General features: G+C 41.3%; 1 protein-coding gene across 1 annotated transcript in view; it reads right to left on the minus strand.

The window, feature by feature from the left end:
* Positions 1–2,215: 2,215 nt before the first annotated feature.
* fcho1 (FCH and mu domain containing endocytic adaptor 1) overlaps positions 2,216–14,027 on the minus strand; it is a 74,443-nt gene continuing 62,631 nt past the window's right edge. The window contains exons 7-13 of the mRNA XM_034705487.1: positions 12,307–12,411; positions 9,044–9,142; positions 8,056–8,152; positions 7,083–7,194; positions 6,933–6,957; positions 2,277–2,381; positions 2,216–2,230 (exon numbers count right to left, since the gene is read on the minus strand). Coding sequence (XP_034561378.1) covers positions 2,216–2,230; positions 2,277–2,381; positions 6,933–6,957; positions 7,083–7,194; positions 8,056–8,152; positions 9,044–9,142; positions 12,307–12,411 — 558 coding nt within the window. The remainder of the gene's footprint in view (positions 2,231–2,276; positions 2,382–6,932; positions 6,958–7,082; positions 7,195–8,055; positions 8,153–9,043; positions 9,143–12,306; positions 12,412–14,027) is intronic.

The following is a 14,027-nucleotide window of genomic DNA, read 5'->3' on the forward strand; positions in this document are numbered from 1 at the left end:
TTTACGACTCCTTGGCAACTGTTCGGACAAATGCTGTGAGAGCGATATGCTTTTAAGAGCAAAGATTAATGTTCTGTGAGACTGACTGGAGGAGAGCACACTGCAGTGAAACACCGACACGAGTAAAATAGAAACATGCAGAGAAAAAAATACAGGAAGTAGCAGGAGGTGAGCCAGACTGCCACTTCCTTCCCATCATCTTCAATAAAAGTCATTTCTCCTTGAGCTCCAGCAGCACATGAGGTGTGTCTTAATCCAGACAAAACTGCAGGACGTATGCAGCACGAGGTCCTTGATGAATGCGAAACATCTATTCTGAGCGGACGAGGGGACAAAGTTTGTTATCTCAGAGCTGTCAGGATGAAGAGCTCCTGCTGATAAATGGATCAGGGCTTTAGAGTCGTGGTGTGTCGGAGCTGGGAGGATGATGCACTGATATCCCGTGTTGGTGCAGGGATTTAGCTTGTCCGTATTCAAGTATGAGGACGCTTGCTCCAACAACAAGATAAGACCTTTCTATGTGTCTGACTCTGCAGCTAATGAGGCCAGAGTTAGCTTTGTGATGCCTTTCAATGCCGACCTGAGTTTAGCATTATGAAAGGTTCATTTTGGTGCAAACTGCATCCATCTGCTGAAGAGTAAAGTCTTTGATATCCTACAGACACCTGCATGAATCTGAGATATGTAGGTAACTAAAGTGTACACTATTATAAAAGTAAAGCCATAAATAAAGATGCTCAAATTAAGGACTCAGTCTGATCTCATCTTAATCCACCGTGAGCAGAGCACTTTGCAGAATTTAGCAAGTTACAGTGGCATGGATAAACTTCCTTTAACAGGCAGAAACCTCCAGCAGGACCAGACTCATGTTAGACACACATCTGCTGAGACCGTGTTGGAGAGAGGGATAGAGGGAGATGAAGAGAGAGAGAGATGATAGAGGTGAGATGGATGGTAGTAGTTGTAGCAGCTGGACAGTGCTCTTCAACCACGACATCAAAACAGCAAATCCTAACACCGCAAGGAATTGAGGGAAGAGGCTGAAAATACTTACTACAAATACTCTTGACATCGACAGTCAGATGTGTCACGATTAAGTGGTTAAAACCTGAGGCCCCCATCACTCAGTTCATGGATTGATAAAGTTTCCGAAATACATCTGATGGAAAAGATAACATACTCTGTGAGACTGCAGAGGGATGTGTTTGATGGAAGGTGGAGCCCTGCCTTGATTCTGTTGGTGAAGTGAAGTGCTCTTTTTAGTTTCTTTTATTTATTCACTTCTTTTTTATTTATATTTTTATCTTCCTTCCCTCTTCTGTTATCTCTCTCTCTCTCTATATATATGTATTATTTACTCTTCTTTGTTAACTCATTCATTTAAATGTATGTCTTTTGTGTTTTGTTTATTGTTATATTATATTCTATGAAATCATATAGCAACAGTAAAGATGTGTAAATGAATGTTTAAGTTGCCGAAAGCAAAATATAAACTAAGTTTAAAAAAAAAAGAACAGCAAATCCTCAGAGACAATGACGCTCCAAACACCTGACCCCAGGAGCTTTGAAGGTCCCTGTTTGATCCCTAAGTTTGTCATCCTGCTGGATAGTAACTTAGTGTTTCTGGTAATAAGAGTAGGGATGTTAATTTTAAGTATTTGCTGTGATCAATCTTTGGAAATGTTAACGATCAATTATCAATTAATCATTTAAAAAAAATTTAACATTTCCATGTTTCCATGAATCAAATTTTCCTTCAAGACACAATGTATATAACTGACAGTATTGAATATCTAAGGATCATATTGAGGTGTTCAAAATGTTAAACACGCTGAATATCAACATGTGGAGCAGGCTCATAGTCTCCAAGGACACACAGTCATAAAAGTGAAGACTCAGACTTCAACAAGGGAACTGAACAGAATCATATTTCTCACAGTGTCCAGTTTTCTGTCTACTCGTTCTTATTGAGAAACATAAGCATGTGAACGTGGTCAGGTGTCAGCCGGGAGCACAACCGGGTCAGAATCAATCCGGCGGCGGAGAAAAAAGGCGCTCGTGGAGACCTGTCACTCAGCCGCAGCCCCCAGCTGAGCATCTTTAGTCAGCTGATTCACATCCAAACATGCTTTAAACTTAAAACATCTCCCTGATAGCTGAACCAAATATGAGACCACATGATGTTTGTGCCACGTGATAGAAAATCGATAGTCGATTAATTGTTGACATCCTTAAATAAGAGGATTAAAAGAAAGACAAGCTGACATCATCCAGACCCTGAATCCTCCTGAATGAACGTGAGCGATCAGTAAAAGGATATCATTCTGAGTGCTGTCCGCTCGGATGACGAATCCCTCATCATCCACTTCCAGAGGTGAATTCTGCATGAATGGAAAAACACACACAGGAGAAAGACCGAGTCAGACCGGCTGCACCACTTCAGCTGCATTTCTCACAGGCAGAAGAGCTTTGTCAGTGTTACTCCACTACAGCATACATCACCCGTTGAGAGCTCTGTGAGTAGAAACAGATACTACAGATGCAGTCAGTGTGAGTCAGTGACAACGACTGTGAAACATTTCACACAATATAGCCGACGAGTTAAACAGCTTCAAGTGTGCTGGATCCAAATCTTATTATCAAGTCAGGATGTTTGGAAACATGTAAGCTGCTTTTTTTTGCTGTTGTCATATGATCCTCAAAATAAGAGACATGAGGAGAGGCGATCCAGTCACAGGGGTGCAGTTATTTTTAGACCTAGTACTTGGACACACACACAAACACACACACACACATTGATGGTATTTGATGAGGTCAGATTTCAGTGAACAGATCTACAGGACAAGAGACGCTGCAGACTGAGGTTTGTTCAGTTTCAGATCAGAGATACAGATCACCTGATTCAACTCAAAGTGACTGCAGAGGTTTTGTTTTACTAACTACAGACAATCATTTAAAGCAAAACACTATTCAGCAGTCACAAGAAGTAATCAAGGATTATTCACATAGTTCTCCCTCCTCCTCTGCTGTGCATAGATATTATAGAAGTTTATTACCCGGCTTTCTTACTGATCTTCTGGTTCTGTAAGATGCTTGATTCTGATTGGTCAAAACCCCTTTGACAATGGTTATTAACTTTCACTATCATGAGCAACTCCAGAGGCAAACTGATCACACGTCATGTCAAATCAATCCGTGGAAAAGAGTTCAGACACATTTAGCTTCTGCTTGTTGACACCATAGACCAGTGGTGTCCAAACTTTTTTCAAGGAGGGCCACATTTGATGTTGTCAGAATACCTTAGAGCCAGTGGCTCCTACCGAGACTTAGGAATCATAAAAGTTAAAGATGAAATCTCTATTAAATAACAATTATTTCACATTTGTTCTCAATACATCAGTAACTAGGAAGTCCTCAGTTCTCCACAAGCCATGTAAACATTAGCAAACTTTATCTTCTTCTGGAGGAAAATGGTCGGGCAATGTGGGAAAAATATTGTATCATTATTTTCCTATGGCAGGATCAGGATCTGGATTTCATCACACTTCTTTTTCATGTTGTTTTTAAGACTTGTCTGACCAGCAGACAACATTTTTAGAACTAAATCATTATTTTCCTGCTTTCTGAACAATTTTTATGCACCAAATTTTTCCTTTTCTGCACAATTTCATAATTTTGATTTTGTCTTGTGTCCTCTTTTGTGTCTTCTGAACTTTTAGTGTTCATCAAGAACATTTTCACATCATGATAAAATCATTAATTTGAAGTCAACTTTAACAGTTCTTGTGTTTCTTCTTTATTGCCATCTTTCAGAATTCCCAGAGGTTTGGCTTTATACAAGTAGTCCATATGAAGCTTTTTGAGACGTTTCTGGATTGACTTTAGTTTTGTGTGTGCGCTTGAACGAAACTGCAAATGTACAAATGATTCAGAATGTGATTAATTTATAATGCTATTAATTAATGCTATAAATAACACACTTTAAGATGGAAGCTTGGGGCCATAAATAAATGGACCTTGGGCCGCAATTGGCCCCCGGGCCGTACTTTGGACACCCCTGCCATAAACCGTAAGGTGAGGTAAAACTGTTAGCTTCCGTTAGCATCAAAACAATGTGGCTACAACGTTAGCTTCAGTTAGCATGCTAAATCTGCAGGCTACGTACATTTTCGGGAACATGCCTATGTTCCCACATTTCGGCATCTATAAGCTCTGCTTCAGCTGAAACCCTTTTCGATCAGCCTATTTTATTTTTTCTTGTAATGATTGTGATTGTGACGATTTCTGCTTCTGCTGATCGGAATAAAATGACTCATTCATTCAGTCATTCATTCATTTACTATAAAGTGCTTCCAAAAAATCTTGTGGGAGGATAGGGCTTAAATGTAGGGAACACAAGACCTAATTTTGAAAATGTCCTAGAAATGTGGGAACATAGGGATGACCCCACATTTTCATCTTGGATCCTGTCCAGCAATATGATCAAGGAGTGGAGCAGGTGAGAGAAACTTTGGGTTAGCGATCTCCACAAAGAAACTTAAACCATGAGCGGTGGTGATGATAGCAGCAGGGTTCAAAGTTGTGACATTAGTTTATTTTTAAAGGTGTGTGAACCACAGAGCTCAGAGAAGAAGGAGAGCTGAATGAAGACAGGTTCATGTTCAATCCACCGAAACAGGCAGATCAGAATCCATCACCATGGAATGCTGAATCACTGGGACTATTTTTAAAACTGTTTACATAAATAAGTTTAAATCAATAAAATAGTTTTTGAATAATGACAATATGACAGTCTGCATGTGGCTGGTTGTAGTGATTAAACCACAGAGGGTTATCGACCGGCTCTGTGGCTCCACTTGGCTGTACAGAGCCCTTTAATGAGTTAACTTCATTGTTAAGCACCACACATATACACTGCCAGTCAAAAGTTTGGAAACAGCTTCTCATTCAAGAGTTTGTATTTATTTGAATTGTTTGGAAAACTGTAGATTAATACCAAAGACATCAAAGCTATGAAAGAACATATATGGAATTATTTAATGAACAAAAAAGTGTTACATTTAAAATCCTTCTTTTAACCTACAAAGCCCTTAAAAATCAGGCACCCTCGTACCTTTAAGAGTTCATAGTTCCCTATTACCCCTCTAGGACTCTACGGTCCCAACACGCAGGCCTGCTGGTCGTACCTAAAATCTCTAAAAGTAGTATGGGAGGTAGAGCCTTCAGTTATCAGGCCCCTCTCCTTTGGAATCATCTACCAGTCAGGGTCCGGGAGGCAGACACCCTCTCTACTTTTAAGAGTAGGCTTCAAACTTTCCTTTTTGATAAAGCTTATAGTTAGAGCTGGCTCAGGCTTGGACCAGCTTTTGTTATGTTGCTATAGGCTTAGACTGCCGGGGGAACTGGCGCACTGACACACTGGGATCCTATCTCACCCCCTTCCCCCCCAACCACCCATCACTTACTTTAACTCTGCCTGTCCCATTAAAGTTACTAACCATAGACCTTTCTGGAGTCCCTGAGCTCCCTTATCTCGTAGGTCCCTCTGAGCTGCTGTGGACGTTCTGGACTCCAGTGGCAACAGCTTCTACTACTCGTCTCATCACCAACACCTCTCTCTCTTACTCCCCTCTATCCCTCTTTCAAGACCTAACTCGGTCGAGGCAGATGGCTGTCTAACATGAGTCTGGTTCTGCTGGAGGTTTCTGCCTGTTAAAGGAAGTTTTTCCTCGCCACTGTAACTAGCTAAATACTGGGATGTGCAATGCTCATAATGGACTAAGGTGGGGTCAGACTGAGTCTTATCCTGCCTTGGTGTTGGGTCTCTGTTCATAATTTGACATAGAGTGGTCTAGACCTCCTATGTTTGCAAAAACATCTTGAGATAACATTTGTTGTGATTTGGCGCTATACAAATAAAGATTGATTGATTGATAAACAAACCAGAATATGTTTTATATTTTAGATTCTGTAAAGTAGCCCCCTTTTTCCTTCATGACAGCTTTACACACTCTTGGTATTCTCTCAGTCTGCTTCATGAAGTGGTCTCCTGGAATGGTTTCTAATGAACATGAGCCTTGTCAAGAGTTCATTTGTAGAATGACTTGCCTTCTTAATGTGTTTGAGACCATCAGTTGTGTTGTTCAGAGGTAGGGTTAGTACACAATGGATAGCCCTATTTGACTACTGTTGTAATCCAGATTATGTCATAGTTTTGATGTCTTCAGCATTAAACTATAATGTTGAGAATAATTAAAATAAATAAAAACCATTGAATGAGAAGGTTTGTCCAAACTTTTAACTGGTAGTGTATATTTATGGTTTGTGTTCTCTTATTGCTGCCACAACAGGAAATTCTTTCTTGTAAAAACTCAATGTACACAACTCGCATGTCACCAAGCAGCCGACAAACACCAACAACAACACTCGGTGAAGGTGCATCAGTGCATTTAAACTCTTACGCAACATGTCCTGAAAAGTCACCTCTGCAAATGTTACTGACACCTGAGGAACGTGACGCCGCTGGACGTGTAAAGCAGCAGCTCCTGTGGGCTCTGATGTGCTGTTTACTAGCCTCTGCCATATTCTCTGGCAGCACACACTAATACACACACTAATACACTCACACATGCATTCTCTCTGATACACCCCTTACACGCAGGCAGGCTCGTACATAAACACACATCCACACGCTGTCATGGAGTAACCCACTTCCCCTCAGGCTGCCAGAGTATGTCTGAACATCTCTTCTCAGAAGTCCAGGAATAAACTCAGGAAACCTCACACCGGTGGTTATGTCATCATCACACACTCATGATTTCCTGTTCACCTTGCCACAGATATATACACATGACACGCTGCTGTTCAAAACACACTCCCAGTGAAGAAGCGATCAGGGCAGATTATGAGCATGAAATATATCTGATACTTACAAGTGCTTCTGTCACTGCTGAGTCTCTGCAAACACAAAATCACACACATGTATTAATTACTCTACAGTGTATGAATCCTTCAGCATAGAGCACAGATTAAGATTGAACGTCAGGGCTTGTTTCTGTGTCTCCATGTGTGCACCCACTCACGTAGAGTCTGGCTCCTTGTCCCTCTTTCCCAGGCCGGGGATCCTGAAGGCCTTTGCGCGACTCTTCTTCCCTCCCTCAGGTGCCGTCATGTATTCCTCAAAACCAACCAGGGCTGCAGAAGACAGGTAGATGGATAAGAAGAACATAAACAAACACAAACATGCATATGTGCGTGGGCTCTTCTAGGAAGTCAAACCACTCACTTGCTGTAGTATTTGTCACTATTAATTGTGAGTCTGCCTCCACGTACACACATTAGTGTTTACAGTGTGGGTGTCTCATTGTTATGCAAACTGCTCGTTCAGAGGCATTATGCTTGTGTTTCTCTGCAGCTGTAAAGAGGCACAGAGTTCCCTTCCTGGGCACTGTTCGGTTCAGTCCTGCTGCTGTGGATGTTCCAGACTCCAGCTGATACAGACGTGCTGGACTCACAGCTACTACTACAACTATCCGTCTCCCCACTATCATCTCTCTCTCTTCGTCTCCTCTATCCCTATTTTAAACCCCAACTCAGTCTCAGCAGATGTGTGTCTAACATGAGTCTGGTCCTGCTGGAGGTTTCTGCCTGTTAAAGGAAGTTTGTCCTTGCCACTGTAACTTGCTAAATGCTGCAAAGTGTTCTGCTCATGGTGGATTAAGATGAGATCAGACTGAGTCCTGTCTGTGAGATGGGACTGGATCTTATCCTGTCTTGATGTTGGGTCTTTGTTAATAATAGAACATAGAGTACGGTCTAGACCTGCCCTGTTTGGAAAGAGGCGCTATATAAATAAAGATTGATTGATTGAACAAACCCCAGAATGCTTGTGCTGCTGGTCTGTGTGCAGCCTCTCTCACTCTGACATCCCTGCATGAGTGCACATCCATACAGTCCTGTTTGTGCAGTGTATTTGAGACTACGTGTGTGTGACTTGTTTGAAGAGTGAGACTAGAATCTCCCCTCAGGGATCCATAAAGAGGAGATGTTCTGTACCTGGCCTGTCTTTGCCCGTGCCTTTCTGCTCTGCAAATTTCTGGATGAGGTTGTCGATGCCGATGTTTTCCACGTTCTGCTTGAATTCCTCGTGGACCTGCAGCAGAGCAGGAAGAAAAAGAAGTGAGCGTTTGATTTGATCTACTGAAAGCAGATACCGTCTGAAATGATAACATGGTCTTTTTTTCATTACCAAAGATCTGTGTGGGCATTTTTCATGGTATCATATTATCTTACAATTATTAGCAGTGTTTAAACGAGTCATACAGGAGGTAACAATCCTTAATTGTAGGTCTTCTGAGAGCTCTTTTGTGCGAGGCATGGTTCACATCAGGCAATGCTTCTTGAGAATATCAAACTCAAAACTGGTGTGTGTTTTTTTTATAGCGCAGGTCAGCTTTAACCAACACCACCAATCTCTTCTCATTGATTGGACTCCAGGTAGGCAGACTTCAGACTCAAATTAGCTCTTACTGAAGTCCTTAGCCCCAGGGTTCACATACTTTTTCCAGCCTGCACTGTGAGGGTAGCTGTTTTAAAGCTGCAGTTGGAAGGACTGGGTTAAAAAAAACCGACTTACTTTGTGCCGTGTTTGGCAAAAAAGTTATAACACTCACCAACAGTCATCAATAAATGAGGTATTTTGAGATTATGGCGAGATCTCTGTATTTTCCTATGCCTCTATCCAGCAATCTTTAAATTCCAATCGCTCCCGTCAGCTCTGACCAATCAGAGCCACTCTGCTAATTGGTCCTTCTACATCGTCCTGATTAAGCGTGCACTATGATCTGATGGCTTTAATGGGAAGGGTTCAGAGGTTGCAGGATTGTACTTGTGAAGGAATCTGATAAGAAGTTAAACTCATCGATCTAAAATCATGACATGCTGAGGGGGAGTGTAACAGTTTCAGTCATAACATTATACAACATATAAAATATAAACAATAATATGGAATACTGCTCTGCCATCAAAGTAGGACATAGCGTACCTGTCCCACTTGAACGTGGGTGTCCTCTATGGAGTGAGAGTAACCTTTGATCAGCTGTTTCATCTGACGCAGGTGAGCCTCCTCGATTTCCTGAAACTTCTGCAAACACAAATCAAAAGAAAAGAGAAACTCTGTTACCATATGAAACTTCAAAACTGTTAACGCTGGTTAATGTCACTTTCTGTGTGAGCTGACATTTCCTGCTGACCATCTGTGATGATTTCAATCCTTAAAAGAAATAACAACAAAGCAACATTTACTACAAAACACAGCTGTTTCTTAAAAACCCTGACACTAGATTGGATTATTCTGCTTTGATTAACAGCTTACTGCATTCATTGATTTCCCAACTTGGTTAATTATAATAATAGATATGTTGTTGGGCCTGGAGATACACAGAATAATCATTGCTTTGAGGCTGATGTGTGATTCTGTGGTTATAACTTTGTCTTGCTGTTCATGACTTTGGCTGTTGTTCTGCTGTTTGTTGACTTAAAGCTGTTTGTTTATGTTGTGGCTTTGACTTCTTTTAAAAAAGCAGCCTGGTGGGTGTTTCAGCAGCATTTAAAGAAGCACTCATAATCCAATAAAGCAGAACCTTACACCGTGTTTCTTCATGCAGAAGTTGACACAGCCTTAACGAAGGATCGGGGGGAATGAGCAGCAGCTTTTTTTTTATTTAGCCAGCAGAAGAGGCTCTGAGTTGCCAGCTCTTTAAACCAGATATAATTCAGGAGGATTAAGTCTGATCCTGCTCCTTAGCAGGCAGCTCATTTACTGAGGTCTGGTTCATGGGAATTGTCTTGATGCAGTGCCATTGGCTTTGTTTGAGAATTCAGATCGTGAGCTGAGTTTTGCCAGTTCCTGATCTCTCATTAACACGGCAAGACGTGGGCAGAGAGCAAACATAAAACACCGTCCCCCGACTCCTCGCTGCTGCTGTCATGTCGAGGTAGATCACTCAATTCCCATCGGTCCTCTGCACCTGCTGCTGGTCTTACTAAAGAGTCTCACTCTGAATCAAAACCTCTTTCTACCTTTATTCTATTGCTCTAAAAACTGTATCTAAGACTGCATCTACAACCAAAAACAGGCTCTCAGTCCAATTTCAGAGGGTATGTGGATCAATGAGAGGACTATATTACAGGAGAGAGTTAATTCAAGAATGTATTGCTTGTTAGATTGATGGTAAATCCATCTTTTGATGTGAGGACAGTTCATTCGTCTTTGTATATGCAAACTGTAGCCTACATTGTTCCTATTAAATGGGAATTACTTAATAAGGATTATTCCTAATTTATTTAATGTTTTATGGTTGTGTTGCAATATTTGCAAACAGGGTGTTATTTTTATTTGTTGGAGGTTTGGTTTGAACTGCTCTTGTTTTTTTGTGTGGTTGTCTATAATGTGTGTTTTAGGGCCTGGGTCCATTGACACATTTTTTTGCACCCTCAGCACCCACAACCTCAGCTTTAGAGCGTTACTCACAGCTCTTACTGGTGCAAAGTGACAAACGTTTGCTTCCCCTAACAGTGATGGTTGTGTGCGTTTTAAAATGAATCGTCCCTCAAAAACCAGAGTGTGGTACGGTTCTCCTCCGTACGGATCTCCGCTATTGTTTTAAAACAAATTAAAATAATAATAATAATAATACATTTAATTTAAAGCGCCTTTCTAAGCACTCAAGGACACTTTATAGAGAGGTTAAAAACACAATAAAAACAACAGGATACAATAAATAAAGACAACAAGCAAAGTGACACCAAGTTAAAATGAGGCAGTGAAGTTAAACAGAGAATGCAGATTGGAGCAGATCGGTTTTGAGTTTGGATTTGAATACAGGAAGTGAATCAGTGTTAAGGATGTCTGGTGGGAGTGAGTTCCAGAGTTGGGGACCAGAGCGACTGAAAGCTCTGCTCCCCATGGTGCTGAGACAGGCAGGGGGCACTGAGAGGTGGAGGGAGGAGGAAGACCTGAGGGAGCGGGAGGGGGTGACAATGTGGAGGAGATCAGGCAGATACAGGGGGGCGGGGTTGTGGATGGCCTTAAATGTGTACAGGAGGATTTTGAAGTTGATTCTGAGTTTGACTGGGAGCCAGTGGAGCTGCTGGAGGACGGGGGTGATGTGGTGAAAGGAGGGGGTTCTGGTAATGATGCGGGCTGCAGAGTTCTGAACCAGTTGAAGCTTATGGAGGGATTTGTGAGGGACACCGAAGAGGAGTGAGTTGAGGTGACGAGACTGTGGACCAGGATGGCAGTGGTGTGAGGGGTGAGAGAGGGGCGGAGACGGTTGATGTTGTGGAGATGGAAATATGCAGACCGGGTTATGTTGTTGATGTGAGAGTGGAAAGAAAGTGAGCTATAGAGGATGACACCCAGACTCTTTATCTGAGGGGAGGGGGACACTGTTGAGCTGTATGCTCTATGGTGAGGGAGAAACTGTCGGCTTTGGATGAGGTGGATTTGGTACCTATGAGGAGGAGTTCTGTTTTGCTGTTAAGTTGAAGGAAGTTGGAGGTGAACCAGGATTTGATCTCTTAATAGTAATATAATAATAATCTTAATTTATACAGCACTTTTCTAAACAAAGTTACAAAGTGTGAGTATTAAAGAGCAGCACCTTCTATCTTCTATTCACTTCCTTGGTCCAGACCACATAAATCCAGTAACAGGTGTCCTTGTTGGCAGAGAATAAACCCTGTGATCTTCTCCGGTGTTATGAGTGATAAAAAAAGGATTGTGGTCTCTTGTTTACTGATCTGTTTTTTATTTGATCTTCATTTCTGCTTTGATCCTTCTGACATGTTTTACTCCCAGGTAGCACATGCTGTCCCCCCCTCCTCATAATTATGGACAGGTTTATTCCCTCGAAGCTATTAAAAGAAGGTAATTGGTCACGAGGACTTCAAATGTAAAACACAGAAGCACTCGTTGGGGTTTGTTTTGGACTTCCATGGTAACAGCAGCAGTAACCATGGCAGCGTGGAGGTGGTGATTAAAGGTATGAGGTGGGGGGGCAGGATGTGCGTGCGTGCAGGAGTCAGTGGGTGTTTTAGGAGTCGGGTGTTAGAGTCTCCTTGTTTTGTTGAAGGCATGATGCAGGATAATAAATGAAAGGATGAGACGGGGGTTTTTGTGTGATGGGAGGTTACAGAGAGCGTGAGTCACAGAGATGAAAAAAAAGGATGAAGCCTTAGAGAAAAAGAAACGCATAAAGACCACATCAGAGAGAGGAAAAAGAAGGGTCCCTCTGCTCAGCTGACCTGGGCCGACTCGCTCATCTTCTGCTCGAACTCTCCTCCCACGCGGTTGTACTTCTCGATGCACAGCGCGAACGACTCGGCCGCTTTCTTAGACTTCAGCTCCGCCTAGTGAGGAAGGATAGGTAAAGGAGAATCAAGACCATAAGCTGTGCACTCTCATTCATAAACATTACATACCTCACCAGAACGCAGCAGCTAGGCTTCTAACTGGTTTTAACAGACAACATTACATCACATCACTCTTGTCCTTGCTTCTCTCCACTGGCTTCCTGTGTGTTTTAGATTTTAAGACTTCACTGATCACTTTTAAAGCTCACCTTGGTCTCACCCCAAACTACATTGCAGAAATGCTAAAAAATTACGAGCCATCTTGCGCTCTTGGATCCTCAGGCGGGGCATTTTTGGTCGTTCCAAAGTCGAGGCTCAAATGCGAAGGGGATTGAGCTTTCTCCATCAGAGCCCCTCGACTTTGGAACGACTTCCCTGAGGAGTCAGTGACATCTTTTAAATCTCTTCTTAAAACCCATTTTACAGACTTGCTTTTATGTGACTTCATCCTTCCACTTTCACTTCTATTTTATTATAACTTTTAGCTTTTATCCAACTATTTATTGTTTTAATTTTATTTGATTATTTTATTTGATTATTTATTGTTTGGATTTTTTTTCATTTATTGTTTTATTGTTCCTAATTTATCCTTTTCACTTTTTCTAATTTTCCTGATGTGATGTCTTCCTCTTATTCTGAAAACCTAATAAATTACCCTTTAATGCCTTTATTTACTTTTCCATTTTTATTTATTTTATTTATTTATTTATCCTTGAAAATCCTCTTAAACAATGATTTATTGGTCTATTGCAGGCATGTCCAAAGTACGGCCCGGGGGCCAATTGCGGCCCGAGGTCCATTTATTTATGGCCCCAAGCTTCCATCTTAAATTGTGTTATTAATAGCAAAGAAATGAATCACCTTCTGAATTATGTGTACATTTGCAGTTTCTTTCAAGCGCACAAACAAAACTAAAGTCAATTCAGAAACGTCTCAAAAAGCTCCCCATAGACTACCTGTCTAAAGCCAAAGCTCTGGGGATTCTGCAAGACAGCAGTAAAGAAGAAACACAAGAACTCTTAAGGCTGACAGGTTTTCAAATTAATGTTTTTATCATGATGTGAAAATGTTCTTGATGAACACAAAAGGTCAGAAGACACAAAAGAGGACACAAGACAAGATCAAAATTATGAAATTGTGCAGAAAAGGCAAAATTTGGTGCATAAAAAATTTTCAGAAGCCAGGAAAATAATTATTTTGTTCTTAAAATGTTGTCTGCAAGAAGAAGATAACGTTTGCTAATGTTTACATGGCTTGTGGAGAACTGAGGACTTCCTAGTTACTGTTTTATTGTAAAAAAAATTAAAATAATTGTTATTAAATAGATATTTCATATATAACTTTTAGGATTCCAAAGTCTCAGTAGGAGGCACTGGCCCTGAGGTATTCTGACAACATCATATGTGGCCCTCTTTGAAAAAAGTTTGGACACCCCTGGTCTATTGTCTCACCACTTTATTCTGTTTAATTTCCGTTATATACCTTTTATTCTGTTTTGCATTGTTATAATTCCTCCTCCCTGTCTGTCAAAAGGTTTACTTTGTTCCAAAGCTTATCCGTAAGACAACTGGACTGGTAGAAATCCAGTTGCCTTACGGGTCAAGCTTTGGTTT

This window comes from Notolabrus celidotus, chromosome 2 (assembly GCF_009762535.1).
Source record: "Notolabrus celidotus isolate fNotCel1 chromosome 2, fNotCel1.pri, whole genome shotgun sequence".
In the NCBI taxonomy this organism is placed as follows: domain Eukaryota; kingdom Metazoa; phylum Chordata; class Actinopteri; order Labriformes; family Labridae; genus Notolabrus; species Notolabrus celidotus.